This window comes from Conger conger, chromosome 3 (genome assembly GCF_963514075.1).
Source record: "Conger conger chromosome 3, fConCon1.1, whole genome shotgun sequence".
NCBI lineage: Eukaryota > Metazoa > Chordata > Actinopteri > Anguilliformes > Congridae > Conger > Conger conger.
The window spans coordinates 21,974,967-21,996,297 of NC_083762.1; the positions used below are offsets into that span (position 1 = coordinate 21,974,967).

The window sequence follows — 21,331 nt, forward strand, 5'->3', positions numbered from 1 at the left end:
AGTGGTCTGTGGGCGCACTTCTGGCTACTCAGCTCAGCTAAAACTGCTTCTGACACAGTTAACGAGAAAATGAGTCTGGCAGCGTGCGGAGAAACACATTAAAATGCATGTTGTATATGAGAAGGTAACTTCTTTCCAACTCACTAATTTTTCCCATATCTCTCAGTTACGTACATAATGTCAATTAATGCTTAATAGCCCAGCCATTGATGCAATGCAAGTTTGTTGGGGGCTGACTGTTACATGGTGATAGTATAGTGCTTCTGACTTACGTGTAAACCTGGTTTAAAATGTACTACTTGTATCACTATATATGATGTCATATAGTATGATGTGAGTTTATATACACTCAGTGATCATTTTATTAGGTAGACCTGTACACCAGCTTGTTACTGCAAATATTTAATCAGCCAATCATGTGGCAGCAACAAAATGCATAAAAGCATCATCAAGAGGTTCAGCTGTTTTTCAGACCAAATGTAAGAATGGGGAAGAAATGTGATCTAAGTGATTTTGACTGCGGAATCGTTGTTGGTGCCAGACAGGGTGGTTTGATTAGCTCAGAAACTGCTGACCTCCTTTGATTTTCACACATAACAGTCTCTAGAGTTTGCAGAGAATGGTGCAAAAAACTAAAAACATCCGATGAGCAGCAGTTCTACGGGCAAAAATGCCTTGTTAATGAGTGAGGTCAGAGGAGAAGGCCTAGACTGGTAGGAGCTGACAGGAAGGTGACAGTAACAGAAATAACCACGCACAAGTTATGCAGAAGCACAACTCTGAACACACAAAATGTGTCAAAACCACGAAGTGGATAGGCTACCGCAGCAGAAGTCTAAAAAATAAGTGTAATTGGTACCTAATAAAGTGCTCTCTGGATGTATACAGTAGTGACGTGCTAGACATTATAATTTGGGACAGGGTGGTGAGAAGTATGGAGCTGTCTCTCTGTGAAGTGACAGTCTGACATTTTGAAAAGGATTAAGGTGTGATGAGGAAAACAGCAGAATGCTCTTCACGCCAGCGTGACCCTGCGAGAGGCAGGGAGGCCCCGCTAAAAGCGTGACACAGGGGTGTGCGCCATGACACGTCTCCCTGCTCCCTCAGGTGCGTCTCGAGTGGCCCACCGACCTGGCCGTCAACCCCCTGGACAACTCCCTCTACGTCCTGGACAACAACATCGTCATCCAGGTGTCGGAGAGCGAGCAGGTGCGCATCGTGGCCGGGCGGCCCATCCACTGCCAGGTGCCGGGGATCGACCACTACCTGGTGAGCAAGGCGGCCGTGCACTCCACGCTGGAGGCAGCCAAGGCCATCGCCGTGTCCCACCGGGGGGCGCTGTACATCGCCGAGACTGACGAGAGGAAGATCAACCGCATCCAGCAGGTCACCACCAACGGGGAGATCTCTGTCATCGCTGGGGCGCCCTCCGAGTGCGACTGCAAGATCGACCCCAACTGTGACTGCTTCTCAGGTACTGTAAGCACACTGTGACTGCTTACTGTAGAGTGCACTGTGACTGCTTCTCAGGTACTGTAAGCACACTGTGACTGCTTACTGTAGAGTGCACTGTGACTGCTTTTCAGGTACTGTAAGCACACTGTGACTGCTTACTGTAGAGCGCACTGTGACTGCTTCTCAGGGGGAGTAGGTGTGGGTTCTTGAAGGGGGGTAGGTGTTGAGTCTAGAAGGCAGAGTAGGTATGGAGTCTAGAAGGCGGAGTAGGTATGGAGTCTAGAAGGTGGAGTAGGTCTGGAGTCTAGAAGGCGGAGTAGGTATGGAGTCTAGAAGGCAGAGTAGGTTTGGGGTCTAGAAGGCGGAGTAGGTTTGGGGTCTAGAAGGCAGAGTAGGTATGGAGTCTAGAAGGCGGAGTAGGTATGGAGTCTAGAAGGCGGAGTAGGTATGGAGTCTAGAAGGCGGAGTAGGTTTGGGGTCTAGAAGGCGGAGTAGGTTTGGGGTCTAGAAGGCGGAGTAGGTATGGAGTCTAGAAGGCGGAGTAGGTATGGAGTCTAGAAGGCGGAGTAGGTATGGAGTCTAGAAGGCGGAGTAGGTGTTGAGTCTAGAAGGCGGAGTAGGTGTTGAGTCAAGAAGGGGAAGTAGGTGTTGGGGGGGGTCAGTTCTTATGGTCCCTTGAGAATTGTTTTTCTTAGTCCCATTCCCTGTTGAATTGGTCCAAGGGATTAATTAATTTACTAAGAAATTAACTAACCAAATCCAATCCAATTGATAATAAAATAAACAGATAGAGGGGCAGCCATGTGGCACAGTGTGTCGGGAGGCTGCCTCTTATCCCACATATGACAGGGGCTTGAATCTCCTCCATGGCACTCTGTTCTGTGGTCCCATCTGTTTGTGCCCCTGCCATTACCCCTGAGATCCTTAATTCCGGCTTTCCCTCAACTGAATTTAAAAAAAGAATAATAAGGAGCATCTAGCCTGCTCGCCTTTATAAAAGAATAAATACATCAATCAATCCAAAGTTAAATAGACAATTGTTTTGGATTCATGCATGCTTTACTGAGCTTGTCTGGTGTATTGAAACCTTTGAAATACTCTTCTGGTCTGCAAACAGAACTGCAAACCCCGCCTTCTGGTCTTCTTAGTTAGCTCGATTGCACCTGGTAAGATCAATCGGGCACAGAAAAGTATTTGAACCCAAAGCAATTACATATTAGACCCAGGTCTGGTATTAACAATCGGGCTAATTAAGGGAAACAGGTTGGAGCAAAACCCATCACAACACCCTGACTATCCAGACTCCTGCTATGACTCTACCGCTGGGTCAGATACAAAATGGGGGATTCCAGAATCTTCTGACTCCTCAATGAATCCCTGTGTGTTCATCCTAGTGTCTGTGTGGAATTGACCGTAAACAGATTTGTACTTGTATCCCCAATAATGTACACTGAACTCCTGTTTCACATTTTTCATTTGTTGCACACTTTGCTCTGTAAATCAGAACAGAGAAAAATTGAAGAAAAGTTGTTATGTACTTACCGTTCCACCATTGCGTAGGCGCTCTCCTCTGCACAGGCAAGCAAGGCGATGCAAGATGCTAAATAGGCACAAAATGAAACATCCTGAAACTTTGCATCTCGTTTCAGACCTCTCGTTCGTGAAAGACGCCAGGCCATAGTAAAAGAGAGAGGATTATGTGACGAGGAATGGAAATAAGCAAATAAATTTGACATGGTGAAAGTGCTTCTGGGACACGTACTGTTGGGACACAAATCACATGCCCTCCTTGTGCTGTCACAGTTTTTGACAGCGCAAGCGAAGTCGCCATTTGTTGTGTCGAGTATTACATCTCCGTCAAGATGGCTTTTTTATCAAGCATTCCCTTGGTAGTGTTGCGCATCATTTTTTTTGCAATTGAAAAGAGGGGGGGAAATGATTGCACGTGGCAAGAACCAATGAGGTGTAACAGCTCCTATCCCTTTCTGGTGATGCTTTGCATATCTCCCATCATCTACCGCTGTTAATAAATGATTACTCTTTCCGGAAGCTTTCGCCTTCCCAATTTCTTCCGCTCCGCAAACACGCGTCCTGTCCGTCAGATAAAATTCCAGGGAACGCGTTCGACCGCAGAAGACCCACGGCTCCTAAACCCCTCGGTCCCACCTATAGCCACGGTGTATCGGAATCTCTCTATCCCTCTCCCCACGCCCCGAAGAACTGGCGTTTTCCATTAAATCCTCACCATTAAATACCATCAAGCGGCAAGAAAGTGGCTTGCGCCTGAGGGCGGATTTACGCCGTACACATGAATGCCGGATCCATTTTGAAAGCGCGACGTATCACTGCGCTTGGCATTTCAGCAAGGTGCATTAGCGAGAAATAGCTGTCAGAGTTATGCCGGGCGGACACGCTAACCGATCAAATCCGATAAGAACAGATGCACTTTGTCGCATTCGTAGCCTTCGTAGCTGCCGTTTGTATGGGTACCGTGTCTTGTGTTAAGCAGGCGCTGTAGAAGGTTCCGGTGTTGATGCTGTGTTGGGTTTTCCGTGCAGGCGACGGCGGCTACGCCAGAGACGCCAAGCTGAAGGCACCCTCTTCCCTGGCCGCGTCCCCCGACGGCGCGCTGTACATCGCCGACCTGGGCAACGTGCGCATACGCGCCCTCAGCCCCAACCGGCCGCATCTTAGCCCCACCCGCATGTACGAGGTGGCGTCTGCGTCAGACCAGGAGCTCTACCTGTTCAGCGTCAACGGCACTCACCTGCACACCAAGAACCTCATCACCGGAGACTACATCTACAACCTGACCTACTCAGCCGACGGGCACGTCATCGGCGTCACCGGGAGCAACGGCGACTCCGCCCACATCCACCGCGACGCCAACGGCGTGCCCCTGTGGCTGGCGGCCCCTGGGGGCCAGGTCTACTGGCTGACCGTCAGCAACAACGGCGCTCTGAAGAGGGTTTCCGACCAGGGCCACGACCTTGCGCAGGTCACCTACCACGGAAACACCGGTCTCCTAGCAACCAGCACCAACGAGAACGGCTGGGCCACAGTCTATGAGTAAGGCTCGTGTGGCTCTGTCTGTGATGTTTGATGTTAAAATGTTCCTTTAAACAAAATGGGTGTTACAGTGTGACATATTTATAGTGAACATTTTAGTGAACATTGTGAGGGGCATCAGGAACAGCAGAAACGTGCAGCTACTGTGTGTTTTCGGTTGTGTGGTGAAACCTCGCTCTCCTATACGTGGTTATGGTATATAGGATATGACCGATGGGCCTTTCGGGAGGGCAAGCTTCATTTCATTGTTGAAATCTGAGATCAGTAGCATCGTTAGCCAGGAAGAGGATATTCCTGCAGCCTTCGGCCAGCGGGGAAATCAGCACGGTCCTTTGACTCAAAGACCAATATTAAAGCTGCTGTTTCTCTGATTAGCCTGTGAGAGCCTGTTTCTGCAGAGATGCATGAAGACCAGTTCGAAATGTCGCCTTACATTACCTCTCAAAACTCTAATTGGGGGGGTCTTTTATCAGAATGTGCTAAGAATTGCCATTTTCCCTCGGGAGATTTTTACCATACATGTTAGTTTTTGATCATTGTAAAAGGATAGAATTCTTCACAGACGATCGTATTGAATTTACTTTGTGGAGTATTACTGCCATCTTGTGGTGTGCTTATGAAAGTGTGTTGATGCGTCATAATTAAACACAGCCAGTGTTCAGAAATATTCGTACACAGTTCAGTGAACCAGCACCGTGCTCAGAGGTACCCTTCAGTTCATCCACTCCACAATGACCAATTCCAGCTGTGACCAGCTGTGGTGAAATACTGAACTCTCCCTGTTATAGTGCAATGAAATACTTGTCCAGCAATCTCTGGCATACGTACTGATGTATCTATTATATATATACCCTTCAACTCGAAACTTCAACTCAACTCAACTTTTCAGTTACAGATGTGAGTAAGGCCATGGTAGTTTTAAGGCTTCATCACTGTCTTTTTGATATGGAGAAAAACCCTATACTTTTTTAAGCATAGAAAAGGACTGGTCATAGCACAAAGAGATGAGATTCTGCTCACAATGGCTGTCTTCTTACAGGTATAACTCTGAAGGCCATCTCATCAATGTCACTTTTCCAACGGGGGAAGTCAGCAGTTACCACGGTAACATGGAGAAGTCTGTCAGGGTGGAAGCAGAGACATCACATCAAGAGAACTTCATCACGGCAACCAACTTCTCAGCCGCAAACACGATCTACACACTGCGTCAAGGTCTGTTCCAATATAGTACATCACAGGGTCTGACCCATCTGTGTACTCTGCACAGAGACACGCCTTTGACGAGAAACCGAACAACACTTTCCTTATTTAATTTGCTGTCTTCATACAGCATGATTAGCAGTAAAATTAAAATAAGTAATACAGTATTTTAAGTATGCAATAGTGTCTGTGTGCGTGTGTTTGTATGCATGCATGCGTGTGTGTGTGTATGATTGAACTTTTGATTGGACCTCTGCCATGTTTTCAAGTCTACTTACTAAACTGCTGCAGAAGAAGAACATTTAACTTAAACAAAAACAATGAGTCATGACAGTGAATTTGATGTGTCACTGGGGCTGCACTTCCCTGTACTGCTGTTATATTTGTATTCCTGACGCAGTGAGGTGTTTCTCTCTGTACTGTTAAAAAGCAAAACAAATTGTTTCAAACTGTAGTATCAGTACATAAAAAACCCTGGGGAAAACAATCACGTGCATTGGTTTTGTGATTTTTTACAACTCTGTTTTCTTTAAAGGCAATATAATAAAATAACAAACAATCAGGATGAAAATGGCAACAGTTATGATAGAAATACACTTTTAAGGGCATCTCTAATGGCTGCCAGAGTAGTGCTTTTCCCCGAACTCTTTGAACACTTCATGGCTTATCATGAGTAACTGTCGATTCACTGAGGCACTGGAGGAATCGCAGTTGTTTCGTACGCTTCTGTTACGATGTGAGTGTGAGGAACAGAAGTGTAAAAAGATGCTACCGAGCTCTTCAACTGAATCAGGCTTTGTTTTTGCAGAGGTGTGAATCGCTGGTCAGAATTAGTGACAAAACAAGTGAAAGTGCAAAAAACAGGAAGTAGTGAGCGATCATTCTCCTGGTGAGAGGTCCTTAAGAAATGAAAGTGCTTTCAGACGTTAAAGCGTGATCTTTTTCCAGGCCTGACGTATTTAGAAAAGTCACCTTGAGGGAAATTAGCTTTTCTAAAGTGGTATCTGATATTATTTCAGGTTCTCAAAATATATATATATATATATAACCAATCCGCACCACAGAGAAGTCATAAAAGAGAAATCTTTTTGAAAATTTGTTAGAAAAATGAAGAAAATAAGATGTTCTAAAGCAATTCTTTCTTTATGGTTATGACCACCTCGGGCAGTGTCTCTGTATATCGGCAGGAAAATGTGGTGGCCTTTCCCTGACCCTCTTAAACCCCGGCCTCTCTCTCATTCCCCCTCTCCACAGAGCACTCCCAGAACACGTACCGCGTCAGTGCCGACGGCTCGCTCCGCGTCACGTTCAGCAGCGGCATGGAGGTGACGCTCAGCACAGAGCCTCACATCTCCTCCGGCGTGGTCAGCCCCACGGTGGGCCGGTGTAACATCACCCTGCCCGGGGAGCACGGCCCCAGCCTGATCGAGTGGAGGCAGAGGCGTGAGCCTGCCAAGGGGAACTACACCACCTACGAGCGTCGGCTGAGGGTACGACTCGCCGCTTCTGTTTGGCGGCTTGTCCTTAACCCGTGTGTTGTCTTACGTTTAACAGCAGAGAAAACCCCCTGAATGATCTTTTTTCAACTTGAAATTTGATCGTGATGTTTGTGATGAGTGATGACAGGTTGTTTCTTCGTGAAAAATAGATTTGTGGTTTAAAATTCAATTAAGCTGCTTTATTTTGGGGGTTGAGTGAAGGCGGGTCATTTTTTACCTGTTGGACAAGGGGAGTATACAGAATGTTAAGACTACACAAGGGTTAAAATGTGAAATACTGTAGTCAAACACAGAAAAATAAAGAAATATATTACATATGTTAGTGGAGGTTAAGGATGATGTGCCCAGCTTGGGGACTGAACCACTAATTGACTCATTGCATGCTCTGTGTAAAAACAAACACACAGTGGTCCCAATCCAGTTTCACAAATCGTCTGGACAACTCATCACAATCTCCAATCTAGTCCTCGTCAGTTGAATCCGCCCAGTTCTGTGTGATTTCCACCATGCGTTATCACCATGTGATAAGTGCAATGAGGCTGATTTGTGGGCAAGGCGTAGGCAACATGTTGATGACTTCCTTTGCTTTAGCTCATGAGTTGAAAAACAGTGTTTAAGATACAAGGCCAATGGATACCTACTGTTGGATGTGTGTTGCATGTTATCATCTTGCGGTTTCCCATGTGCCTGTGGCAGTAAAAAGGAAGTCAGAGAACAGCGTGTTTCTTAAGGCCTACTGAATGTCCCAGGTGATGCTGGAAGTAGTGGAGGATGCTGGGAGGAAAAAAAAAGGGTGGGTGTCAAATGTCAAAACATTTCCCTGGACGTCACAGGGCAATGACGTCCAGGGAAACGTCTGCTGTTCATAGGAAATGAAGAGGGAGTCTGAAACTGCAGAACTTTGCAAAAAAAATGTTTTGTTGATTTTTTTCTAATTGAGCAAATGCCAAAAGTAATTGTGTGATAATCTCTCAAAGCTTTCTGCCTGTTTTCGAACTTGTCTTCTTACCACTTCTAGGCTGATCTTAAAGACCATAAAAATTTGACCACAACTCTGTGATGAAAATATGCATCCGGATGTGTGCTGGAGCAACTGAGTAAAAAAATAGCAACTGAGTAAAAAAATAGCAACAGCTGCTTCTCAGCCTAAGTTAGAAACCAAAAATGTTCCCAGTACTCATACAACGCTTCACACAAGTTTGTTGTGCAAATTTTACCAATAGATCACAATTCAATTGCTTCTTGATTAAAAAAACAAACACTTTGTTGTGAATGTTTCTTAACACAATACTTTAGCCACATGTGTTAGCGGTTGGTTGTCAGGGTACCGGTGGATTATTATGTGAATATTTGAAAACTAGCCAAAAATATTCAAATAATATCCAAACAGAAAGCCTCATCTCTACACCATCCAACTATGCATGTTGTAGTTTGGGCAGAAAGCTTTGAATGGTTTGTTGGGGACTGTAAAAATGTATTGGAGATTGACTGTCTGCTTTGACTTGCTGACCTGCTGATTGCATCACTGATAATATATTGTTGTATTCATTATCAGGCTCATAACAGAAATCTGCTGTCCATAGACTTTGACCAAGCCACACGAGTGGGCAAGATCTATGATGACCATCGCAAATTTACCCTCAGGATCCTCTATGACCAAATGGGACGCCCCATTCTCTGGTCTCCTAGTAGCAAATATAATGAGGTGAATGTGTCTTACTCTGCCACGGGCCTGATCACCAGCATTCAGCGAGGAAACTGGTCAGAGAAACTCGAGTATGACAATGGAAGAGTGGTCTCCAGAACCTGGGCCAATGGGAAGATATGGAGCTACACCTTCCTGGAGAAGGTACGTTTAACAATTCGACACGCTGTGGTGTGCTATTCGACGCGTTCCGGCGTATTGTTGTGGCTGACAGTCAGCACTTTTTGTTTATATGTCACATTCTATATATTCTCCAAATCAATAGTCTTGTCAGAGCACAGAGACTCCTATTCAGTGTGACTTGCACAGATTTCCTGAAATAATCCAAAATGTCCAGCTGGATATTTTACTGATATGACTGGTTATGTATCTTGCTCAAGAATACAGCACCTCAGCAATGAATCAAATCCACAACATAACTTCTTCCTTAAACATTATACTGCACTGGTGCCCCATTACGTGTGCTCTCATTCTGAAGAAAGTGTATTCCTTTAACAAAATGGGTCACACTAATGGGTTAGAATAAGGTACATGCAATTCAATTAAATAACGTTGTTGTTAACATGAATTAATTTTTTCATTAGTTACTGTATTTAACTAGTAACTTGTGAATTAGTTACATGAGTATTTGTACATTTGTAAACCATAGGATAAACGTATAATTTGTTAAACATTAACATTTAAATTACAAGATAAATTGGCATTAAAAATGTAGTTGTCTGCATAAATTAGTGATGTAAAAAAAACATAAACAAATCTTGTCAGTAGCTTCTTAGTAGTACTAACAACATTAGTTCATGCCAATTCATGTAACCTTACTGAAAAGTGTTACAACAAAATGTACAGAGCAAATACATATACCATGTGCTTCTATATTTGATTCATGCCAGAGGATAATATTAGTCACTAATGAAATTAACCAAAATTAACATTCGCCTGACGAATGGTGATGTAATTATGTCACATTAAACGAAAATCCTGCAGTTCCTTGTTTGTGTATTTGCCCGTAGCTTATCACTGCCTGTCAGCTGCTTGACCTTTTTGAATGGACTGAAGCTTTTCTTTGTGTGTGTGTGTGTGTGTGTGTGTGTTTATAGACGGTCATGCTGCTCCTTCACAGTCAGCGCAGGTACATATTCGAGTTCGACCAGACGGACCGCCTCCTGTCCGTCACCGTGCCCAGCATGGTGAGGCACAGCATGCAGTCCCTGCTGTCGGTGGGCTACTACCGCAACATCTACAGCCCGCCGGACAGCAACGGCACCTTCATCCAGGACTACGCCCGCGACGGCCGCCTGCTCCAGACCCTGTTCCTGGGCACGGGCCGCCGCACCCTCTACAAGTACACCAAGCAGTCCCGTCTGGCCGAGATCCTGTACGACACCACCCTGGTCACCTTCACTTACGACGAGGCCTCGGGCGTGGTCAAGACCATCCACCTCATGCACGAGGGCTTCATCTGCACCATCAGATACAGGCAGACAGGTAGGCAAGAGAGCCAGGGAAAGTCAGTGACCTGACATACCTACCATGCGTGAATAAGGCCGACTGACTTCGTTCATGAATGTAGTTCATACGTATATGGAGTATATGTGGGACGGTATTCATTTCTACCAGTCTAAGCCCCTTTCAGGTCATGTTTTGCTGTGAATGGGCGGTTAAGCAAATGGTTAAGAGGTCGAACTCCACATTAATTTTCAACACAGTACTGTGGAAGGAATAGCAGGTGTTCTCAGATTAGTATCGTCGCCATGGGCGACAGAAGACATTTATGTGTAAGTGAGAGGCTTGATAGAGATCATCCTTAGCCACTCGCTGACATGCTCATACATGAAAGGTGTTCTCTGGGGCCGCTCTTGTTCCAGGAAGTTTCCAGGAAGCTACATGTACTACAAACCGCATTCAGTATAACCGAGGGCAGACAACACGCTTCAACGCTACCAGACAAAAGAACATCATTCTCGCTGAGAATCAGCCTGTTCTCATCCGGATGCTGAAGTTACTAAAATCCCTCATTCATCCAGACTGTAGCATGAGGTAAAAAAATCTCAGCCATTGTGGTGAGGTGGACTGATTTTGCATTGTAAAGAAAGAGGGACAGAGGGTTGCCCACTGTGTGATGACAGCTTCTGATTTCACATTGTGAAGAGATGGAAGCATACAGGGCTGCCATTTCCCAATGCTGATGAGCAATTTTCCTCCAGTTCAGAAGCCTTTGTTGTGTCCTATAGAAAAGCCCTTCCTCTGATTGTCTTCCCTCAGCCAGGGGTCTCTAATCTCTGCAGCTCTTTGGCAGGGTCCCTGTGCTGGTTTATCACTTTGTCCTCAGCAGGCATTGACTTTAACCTTGCCTTTAACTGATCTCATTTCCCTGTAGCAAATGGTGCCTTCGCTTGGGGCATGGGGAAAGGGGGGCGATAATGCTAATTGTGGCATTATAAATCATGGGCTGAAATATGCGGTAAGGAGAGCAGGTGTAAGAAGTGAAAAGAGAGAGAGTACCTGACTCGTATGAAGAAAGGAAGGAGCTGTCAAATGGACAAAGTGTGGCTAACCGTGACGCCACCCTGTCAGGCGATTGGCTATTTTACTTGACGGAGGATATTTTGTGCTTTGACAGTAACTTGCATCACCTAAGTGCTCCTCAGCGATTCCTGACATTACCCACTGTTCTTCACTCATGTCACGGCTACGGATGGTGGCGAAGCTCGGAGCGGGAGCCAAACCAGCGGCGAAGATAAGGAGATTAGCAAAGAGGATTTATGGTGTTCTAAAACTTAATGTTCCCAACATTCAGAGCCACGTTGCCTTTCCTGTCCTTAGATTTCATTACGCTGCTCAATTAAAGGTTGATCGCCATCTATAAAGGTAATAAACAGACAGTCCCCAGCAATCGCATGCTCAAATTTGATCCCGTTCGTTTATGTTCACAGCTCATGAATTTCTACCATCTTGGTCATTTGAATCTGTGGGCCTTGTTTTCACTATCAACGCACTGCTAGTTACCTTGCATTAGTGGGCAGGACTTGCGGTGGCCAGTGAAAGCATGTCCAACTGAATTTAGGTAATTCTGTGACAAAAGACTGTTGCACATCTGCAGCACAGCTTTAAAGGGGGTTGTAAAAATCCTAGTCCACCCTACCGGCAAGAAGCCAGAAGTAGCATAATCATGTCTTCAATTCAATAGCGTTCCTTGATACAAACAAGGTGAGTATTAAACGGAAAAACATTACTTTCCATCATAAGAGACCTAAATAGGCTACTATTCAGCACTATTGCCAAATATTATATATGTGATATATTTTATAATGCAGTCATAGTTTACAGTAATACCACAGATACACAGACACTGACAGACATAACTTGTCATCTGCAGGTGAGAATTCAGTCAAAGGTGTCTGCTGCTCACCACAAAAAGTGCTGCTATATATAAGTCAAACTGAGTCATTACTGAAAAGATAATCACAAATTAATTCTTTATTATTATTCATTTAAATGAAAAAGATGGCTTAAACATTCATTCTGGTGTCCTCTACTTACACTGGTGCTTGTAGAGGACGCCAGAATGAATGTTTAAGCCACCTGCAATATAAGTAACGGCTTTGCAAAACATGAAAGTGGCTAGTTTGCACAGGCATTGAAATGTATGTCTACATGTTCGGAGGGTTGAGAGAAGCTGTTTGTCGTACAGGTTGCATTGTGAATGTGTTAACCATAACTGTGTGTGCAGAAGTGGGGCGATGAGTGCTGATGAAAGATATGCTCAAAGTAACACAATGTTTGTGTCATGAGAAGCTTTTTCACACATTTTCTTTTGCACTGTTCCTGTCTGCCTGCTTAATCATGGATTGCATAATTCCATTCTGTTCTATTCTATTTAAGCTTTTCTTAATTAAACATTTATTTTGGCTTTATAAGGAGACAAACACTTATTGCAATTAGCTTGAACATGTTGATGACTGAAGAGGCAAACAGGAGCAATTCTATACAATTCTGCCGAATCCAACCCAAACTAACTCCAGATGTGATTCAAAAGAAGTAGGAAAGGAGATATAGAACCACAGGGAATTTGACTGTTCATGCCCATCAATTATCTAATGCATAGTATGTCATGCATTGGTGCTGGGCACCTTTCCTAGATCTTGGAGTCCAGGCCTGATCACAGCACTCTGTCTTTGTCTCAGAGGTCAGGGGAATTGTATAAAGCTTGTGGGAAGCTCAGAGGCATGGGGCTTGTTCCTGGTAGTTACTTCCCAGCCCCAAAGACATGGTGCTACCATATCAAATAATTCAGAAGTGGGTGACTTGGCTACTAATGTTGGAACTCAGAGGTCTTGGGACCTGTCCAATATGATATTGCTAAGGAAACATAGTATATAGAAACAGGGCCAGAGGTTTTGAGTTTCCATTTTCACTTGCAGTTTCTATTCCATTCCAGATCCAGTTCCAATTTGTTTTCATGGTTCACAATCTTGACCAATGGCAGAATCACTAAAAATAAAATTGTCCTTGCAGGTCCTCTTGTTGGGCGACAGATCTTCAGGTTTAGTGAAGAAGGGCTAGTGAACGCTCGATTTGACTACAGCTACAACAACTTCAGAGTGACCAGCATGCAGGCCATGATCAACGAAACACCACTGCCCATCGACCTCTATCGCTATGTGGACGTGTCTGGGCGAGTAGAGCAGTTCGGCAAGTTCAGCGTGATCAACTACGACCTCAACCAGGTCATCACTACCCATGCCATGAAACACACCAAGATCTTCAACGCCAACGGACAGGTGATCGAGGTCCAGTACGAGATCCTGAAGTCCATAGCCTACTGGATGACCGTGCAGTATGATAGCATGGGCCGTACCACCACGTGCGACATCAGAATCGGCGTGGAAGGCAACATCACTCGCTACTCATATGAGTACGATGCTGACAGCCAGCTCCAGAGCGTCTCGGTGAACGACCGCCCGCAGTGGCGCTACAGCTACGATCTGAACGGCAACATCAACCTCCTGAGCCACGGGAACAGCGCCCGGCTCACCCCGTTACGCTACGACCTGCGTGACCGCATCACCAGGCTGGGGGAGATACAGTACAAAGTGGATGAGGACGGCTTCCTCCGTCTGCGGGACAACAACGTGTTTGAATACAACTCCAACACCCTCCTGACCAAAGCTTACAACAAGGTGTCCAAGCAGAGTGTGCAGTACCGCTACGACGGTCTGGGCCGACGGGTAGCCTGCAAGGGGAGTTCCGGCCAGCACCTCCAGTTCTTCTACGCGGATCTCACCAAGCCATCCAGAGTCACCCACATATACAACCACACCAGCTCCCAAATCACCTCCCTGTACTACGACCTTCAGGGTCACCTCATCGCCATGGAGCTGAGCAGCGGGGAGGAGTACTACGTCGCCTGCGACAACTCGGGCACCCCTTTGGCGATTTTCAGTAGCCGGGGGCAAATTGTCAAGGAGATTTTGTACACCCCTTACGGGGACATATACCAGGACTCCAATCCCTCATTCCAGCTTATAATTGGTTTCCACGGTGGCCTCTATGACCCGCTGACCAAGCTCGTTCACCTGGGGAGGCGGGACTATGATGTGGTCGCGGGCAGGTGGACAACACCAAATTATGACTTGTGGTCAGAGCTCAGTGTCAACCCAAGACCCTTCAACCTTTACTCCTTCAAAAACAACTGTCCGGTGGGGGAGCTGCAAGATGTCACTCGGTTCACAACAGGTACGTCCAGATTTCATTTACTGAACATATATGCCCTCCGGTGAAAACGAATGAACAAAATACATAGGAAAAATGATGTTATGATGTTTTTATAAATATGATTGTTGCGGTGGCGCACAGCTAAAGCAACAGACCTTGATGACTTTGTTGCAGTTGCACACCGAGGACCTGGGTTCGATCCCCCGGTCCTGCCAAAGCCGAGGTTGGCCGGCACATGTGGAGTGGCATAATTGGTCGCTCTGAGGGTGGAGGGAGGGTCTCGGCAGGGGCTGTAGGATCACCGTATACAGTAGGGCCCTGATCGCACTCGACTCGGAGTCACGGTCATGGGAACTTGAGACGATGCGGCTTGTAGAAGGCCTATCCCTCTTTAATATCCTGATCCTCCTGGGCCAGCAAGCCACTGGGCCGTTTCGCTGTATCCACAGAAACATGGGTGATTGGAATAGATAGGGTACAATTGGATACCAAATTGGGAGAAAAATGTGGAAAAATCTGAAACAAATGAAGAAAAATGAATATATATAATTGTTGAAGTAAGCATGAATGGTTTTTACACACTCCCAGTATCAGGGGCATGCATATTCCCACTTGAGCTACAATACCCTTAGCTCTGAAATGGGTGAGCCAAACCAGATTGCTCTAAATATAATAAAATTACCTCATCCCATTCCACAGAAAATGGAAAATGTGAAAAGTCATTCCACTGTTTTTTTTTTCTTTATGAAACCATTTTTTCAGTGCTACAAGGCATGGCTGACCTTTATTTTGAACTTATAACATTTTAAAGGGTTTCATTTAAGTATCTCAATCACCAAAATCACCAACTGAAAATGATGCTTGACAGATGCAGGCACACATACAAATCCATGTCTTTATAAAGCCGACATTTTTGAGAAGTGTCTTGAATTCAGTGTGACACAACCCCCGGTTCATCTCCATTTAAGTCACTCAAGCCAAGATGCATATAGGGGCAACCTAACTTCCTTATACTGTAAAGGGCCTATATAAATGCCAACCATTAACATTTTACTATTTATTCCCATACATATTTGATGGAGGGATGCATTTCATCTAATGTATTTATTTGTGGAAACTGCCAAAAACCATGCAGGGGACACACATATAATTACAATGGATTGTCAATGTGCCTTCATGTGTGTGAAATATATATATGGCCCTGTGTTTTCAGACATCGGCAGCTGGCTGCAGCTGTTTGGCTTTCAGCTTCACAACGTGGTGCCAGGGTTCCCCAAACCGGACGTGGACAGCACAGAGCAGACATACGAGCTCATGAAGACCCAAACCAAAACACAGGACTGGGACTCCAGCAAGGTGGGTCTGCTCAGAACCACCACACCCTGTCTCTCCAATCATTTTTACATTCGGCAGAAAATGACATTCAATAAATGATTATGACTGGAGTAGGAATGTGAATATGTACGTGTTGTAATGACCACCTAAATAAATGTATATACTGTGCCTGCCACTTCGGTTTTGTAAACAATGGTTATCAAATATATTGCGCTGCCGGGGCCACAAAGCTTCCTTCTCTCTATTTAGGTGGTTTTGGGTATCCAGTGTGAGCTGCAGAAGCACCTGAGCACATTCATTTCTCTGGACCGTCTGCCCATGACTCGGGCCAGCGGCTCCATCGGTCGATACTCGGGCCGAGGGCCGCGCTTCTCCGCCTTCCCCTCGCTGTTCGGGAAGGGCGTCAGGTTCGCCGTGGTGGAAGACCTGGCCACCGCCGACATCATCGGGGTGGCCAGCGAGGACAGCCGGCGGGTGGCCACCATCCTCAACAACGCCGTGTACCTGAGCGGGCTGCACTTCACCGTGGACGGCCGCGACACGCACTACTTCATCAAGCTGGGCCCTCTGGAGGGAGACCTGAGCGCCATGGGGGGAACGGGCGGCGGCAGCGTGCTGGAGAGCGGGGTCAACGTGACCGTGTCGCAGATGACCTCGGTGGTGAACGGGAGGACTAGGCGCTTCGCCGACATCCAGCTGCAGAGGGGCGCCCTGTGCTTTAACGTCCGCTATGGGGCCACGGTGGAGGAGGAGAGGGAGCACGTCCTGGAGATGGCGCGCCAGCGGTCCGTGGAGCAGGCCTGGACTCGCGAGCAGAAGAGGCTACGTGAGGGCGAGGAGGGCGTGCGGGCGTGGACCGAGGGCGAGAGGCAGCAGCTGCTCGCCACGGGGAGGGTGCCCGGCTACGACGGCTACTTTGTCCTGTCCGTCGAGCAGTACCTGGAACTTTCCGATAGTGCCAACAACATTCACTTTATGAGACAGAATGAAATAGGAAGGAGGTAACAGTGGAAAGTGTCTACTCCACTCCATCTCTCCTTCACCAAAGACTGCCTGTTTTTAGACCTTGGATGATTTGTTGTACTGTTTTTTCTAGAATGATAACTCTGTAAATATATATTTAAAAAAGATAAGAAAAACTGGAGAATTAACTTCCACCTGCCTTTAATTGTGACAAATGATGGTATTTTATTATCGTTCTCTATGGGGTTTCTTTTTTTCATAGTATGGATGCTGTCAGGCTTGTGCTTCATTTTCTATTGCTAAGCGGTTTTGTTTTGGAGTGGCTTAGCTTTTCTACATTGGGAATGCCCCTTCCCATTGGTGTATAGTATACAATAATTTCGGAATGGCACAGTAACTGACATATAGAATCTAAAACAAAATACAGTATTTGAATATCAGTATTCTATTTACATCAAATGTTTTTAAAGGAGGCCCTTGAGCTGTTGTTTGAGCTTATACACTGCACATTCATAACAATTAACTATATGTGCTGGCTCATGAAGAAGAGGCCTTGTCAATTCAACTTGATGCCATTCTTTTATAATTCTTTATCTAATTCTTATAATCCCAAAAAAGCCTTCATTTTTCTTTCACACACATATTTGACAATTATTAACACATAATTTGAGTAAAAAAATTATTTGAGTGCGTACATGGACTTGTACACATTCAAAATTGTAAATTGTAAATAGAAAGTTCATAAAAAGCAGCAAATTGATATTATGTTGTCACCCATTAAGTGTCAATATTGTTAATCAATAGATGCAGTTATGTTTTTGCAGAGTTAAACAAGTGATGTAAAAATATTCAAGCAGAAAATCTCTATATAGAGTTTACTTTTCTATGGATTATCTAACATGTTACAGTGCAGATTAGTATTATGTGCATTATTCATATATAATGCATAATTTGGGTGAAGCTTGTGCCTTTTTTGTTTATTTTTTATGATTTTTTTAAAGCTTTGAAGTGTGGATTAGAAGAAAAAAGAACAGTCTTTGTTCCAAACCACCGACAACCTGCTCAAAGCGCTTTGCCAAAATCTGGAATTGTTACGGGAAAATTTTGCAGGTTTTAACAACGTGTTTGTAGATGATCAAAAACTGTGAAACATATGTTTTGAATCATCTCATAAAGAAATGAGTATTCGTATATCATCTTCAGCTACATGACTCAGCACTAAACTATCCGGTAGCCGTTTCAGTTATGCGCCGGGTGTGAATTGACAGGAGGGGATATTCCCTGCCACTGCTCACATCGTCCACCCTGTTTGATGAATTTTCATCCCAGGCAGAGATGCTATCCCTTATTATGTTATAATAAATTCTAAATGACAAATATAAATGAATACCTATATACTTATATTTTATAATATAGCGTTACCTTTCAGATGCTTTTACAGTGCTATTGTTTTTGCGCCATTTTGTCTGTGATCGCTGCAAACATTACCACCACTCCCTTGGTCTGCGATCAATTCTGACTCCCCCCAGTACCTCTTCCCTGTCTTCCTCATAATTCGCTGTCTGGTTGTGGGCCCAATCATCTGGGATGTGTGTGTTGACTGATTTGTTCTGTTGCCTTTATCAATGATGAAATCAAAGTGTTCGAGATTTATGTTTCCTGCAGGTTGCAGCTAGCTAACGTTAGCCAAAATGACTTCCTTTTATGAATCGTATTAAGGAATAATGTGGTTAATCGCCATCCATGAAAGACAGCAAGGTCAGGACATCAGTCGTGGAATTTCTGTAGCCTCGATTTTCGAGGATGGGCTTGTTCTCCTTGTGTGTTTGGAATCTTAATCACTGGGTTTATAGTACGGTTGTCAAACTCAATTCTTGGAGGGCAGAGGTCAATTCTGCTTTTTGTTCCAACCAATTACCCAAATTTAATTTGTCCAATCGGTTAAGTTGCTCTGTAACAGTTATGCCAACGTTTCCCAAAATGCACTGCAGCAAAGTATTTAAACATATCGCACATATAGTATCTTCAGTCATCATTGGTTTAAGTAATTCATTTTTAAAATGCTGTATTTAAATAGTAAAGAAGTGGAGTTGCTAGAGGAAGTAAAGGCAGAAGGCAGCTAATCCCAAGGCCCACGGGAGTTGAATCTGTCAGTCGGGAGAACGAGCACAGCTGGCCCAAGCACCTAGGGAAAACGTCTTCTCAGACTGTTTCCCTCTCACGTCTCTGCCGGGACTTCCCATACGGTGGAGCACGGACCACAGAGGAGAGTCGGTGGATAAATTACTCTTACAATCACTTAGCAGTGTCAGAGATAACTAAGTCCAGATGGATAACCTGCTCACATGCCATTCTTTCCCTGTCCATAGCACCTAATGTCATTTTCACTCAATTTAATTGTTCCATAAATTCTCTCAATTGACATTAATTCCATAAGCTGTGTTTTTGTTTTCTACTGAAACATATTTTAGTTATTTATTGATTCATTTATGTATGTATTTATTTTTAGCTTATGTGCAGAGATCCATCTCTCCTGCAGGAATATCATGCCTGGTTTCTGATTTGACTTGAGACACGGGCCGAAAACGCTGGTTGATTGCAGCAGGATTGCATACTTGAAAAAGCTGGGCTTAAGACTGTGCTTTACCTGTCGTAGAACATCAGGTTAGGGTATGGTTCTATAGGCTCCTGTACAGCCATCATCTCTGCATTCATGTGTGTGTCTGCGTGTGTATGTGTGTGTGTGTGTTTGGGTGTGTGTGAGAGAGAGAGAGAGAGAGAGAGAGAGAGAGAGCCATCATTGCTCAACTGTATATTTCAGGGGTAGGCAACACTGGTCCTGGGGTGCCACTGATGTTTATAGTTTTTCTTGCATCTGAGTTTGATCACAATAGTTTGGTGTGGTCAGCAGGGGCTCTGAAAGCCTAATAATTAATCCAGTTCTTACATTATAATTTTGGATGAAGAAAAAACCGTGACTGATCTGGTACTCCAGGAATAAGACATTTCCTTACCCTGCTATCTCATTCCTGTCTCACAGCTGAAATGTCCCTTGCTTTAATGTGCTCAGCCCTGTACTGCTGGTACCTGCATATATGATATTTCATGATTCTACATTTCATGTTATGTATTATTTATTTTGTATTGCCATATTGGTTTACGTATTTAAATGTATAAACACAAATTCTAGTCTCAGTTTGAACATCTCTCTCTCTGCCATTTGGATTCATGCAACACAGATAACACTGTGACGAAGGCTAGGCCTGTTTGCTGTTTTCTTAACAAGTAATGTTGGTCAGCTGTTAATCACCATGTCAATTTATTTATTTATTTGTGAATTTTGTACCATTGTTCCAGATTGTATGTGACAGAGCTAAGCTCAATGCACATATATCCTTAGAGGTTACTGAGAAGTGTTGCTAACCATGCGTGTTGTCATGTAAATTGTCATGAGGAGCTTGCTTGCTGGAAGTGTTCTGCAAACGCAGTGTAATCCTAAATGAAGCTCAAGTTCTTTCTTTCAGAATAATTTCTTTCCCCATATGTTAAGATTGATTCGGTCTCCTGGTAACAGAGAGAGAAAGCATATTGAAGGCACAGTTGCTAGGCAACGAGGTGATCATCCGGTCCCTGCCTGTCAGCTGAGTGCAGTCTGCATTTCCTGCTTGAGGTTTTGGTCCAGAGGGCCAGGTCTGCTCCAAATCAACCGGCTGTATATAGATATACATAAAAACAAAACTAATATATGGCGTGTCAGATTTCAGTAAGAGAAAGTACTTTGAACTTTAAACTTTTGAGAAAATAAATGTGCAAATTCAGCCCATCTGTGTTTTTGTCATTATTCTCTTTGCTCTGTTTCTCTGTGGCATCTGCATATGCAGCTGGGCATATCACCCTTTTTTATGTATGAAATATACTAATAGAGTATCATTAATGTAGGATTATTTTGTCAGAAAAGAGAACAACAGTCAAAACAGAAGGAACAAGAGGAACATACCATTCTGGGAGTAATGTGATCACATTTGAAAGAAGAAAGATAAAAATCACTCTCCCGACTGAAGCGTGCATGTGTGGTAGAAGGTTTTTCTGTGCGTCAGTATATGTGGGCGTGTGGTTGGATTTATTTATGTGAACGTATATGTTGATTATCTTTTTTTTTTTATCTTACCCTATTGTCTTCTTCAATTTACATTCATGCAGATTACTGTGGACATATTCATCTACTATGCCAGTATCTCTCCTGAATGGTTTTTGAGTTGCAGTTGGTGACAAGATTGTTCCATAAGCTGAAAATATAATGTATTTCTGTTTTCTTTAGTTTCCTGCCGACCTTCTGCTCATTTGCCTCTTTTACACTCATTTGTGAGTTTATGAAAAGTAAAGTCTTGAA

General features: G+C 44.4%; 1 protein-coding gene across 1 annotated transcript in view; it reads left to right on the forward strand.

Annotated features, from left to right (window-relative positions):
• LOC133124624 (teneurin-1-like) overlaps nt 1–20,759 on the forward strand; it is a 217,602-nt gene extending 196,843 nt beyond the window's left edge. Inside the window, exons 24-32 of the mRNA XM_061235984.1 lie at nt 1,108–1,474; nt 4,014–4,524; nt 5,564–5,736; nt 6,979–7,214; nt 8,779–9,072; nt 10,026–10,413; nt 13,444–14,664; nt 15,857–15,999; nt 16,228–20,759. Coding sequence (XP_061091968.1) covers nt 1,108–1,474; nt 4,014–4,524; nt 5,564–5,736; nt 6,979–7,214; nt 8,779–9,072; nt 10,026–10,413; nt 13,444–14,664; nt 15,857–15,999; nt 16,228–16,983 — 4,089 coding nt within the window. The 3' untranslated portion in view covers nt 16,984–20,759. The remainder of the gene's footprint in view (nt 1–1,107; nt 1,475–4,013; nt 4,525–5,563; nt 5,737–6,978; nt 7,215–8,778; nt 9,073–10,025; nt 10,414–13,443; nt 14,665–15,856; nt 16,000–16,227) is intronic.
• Nucleotides 20,760–21,331: the final 572 nt, after the last annotated feature.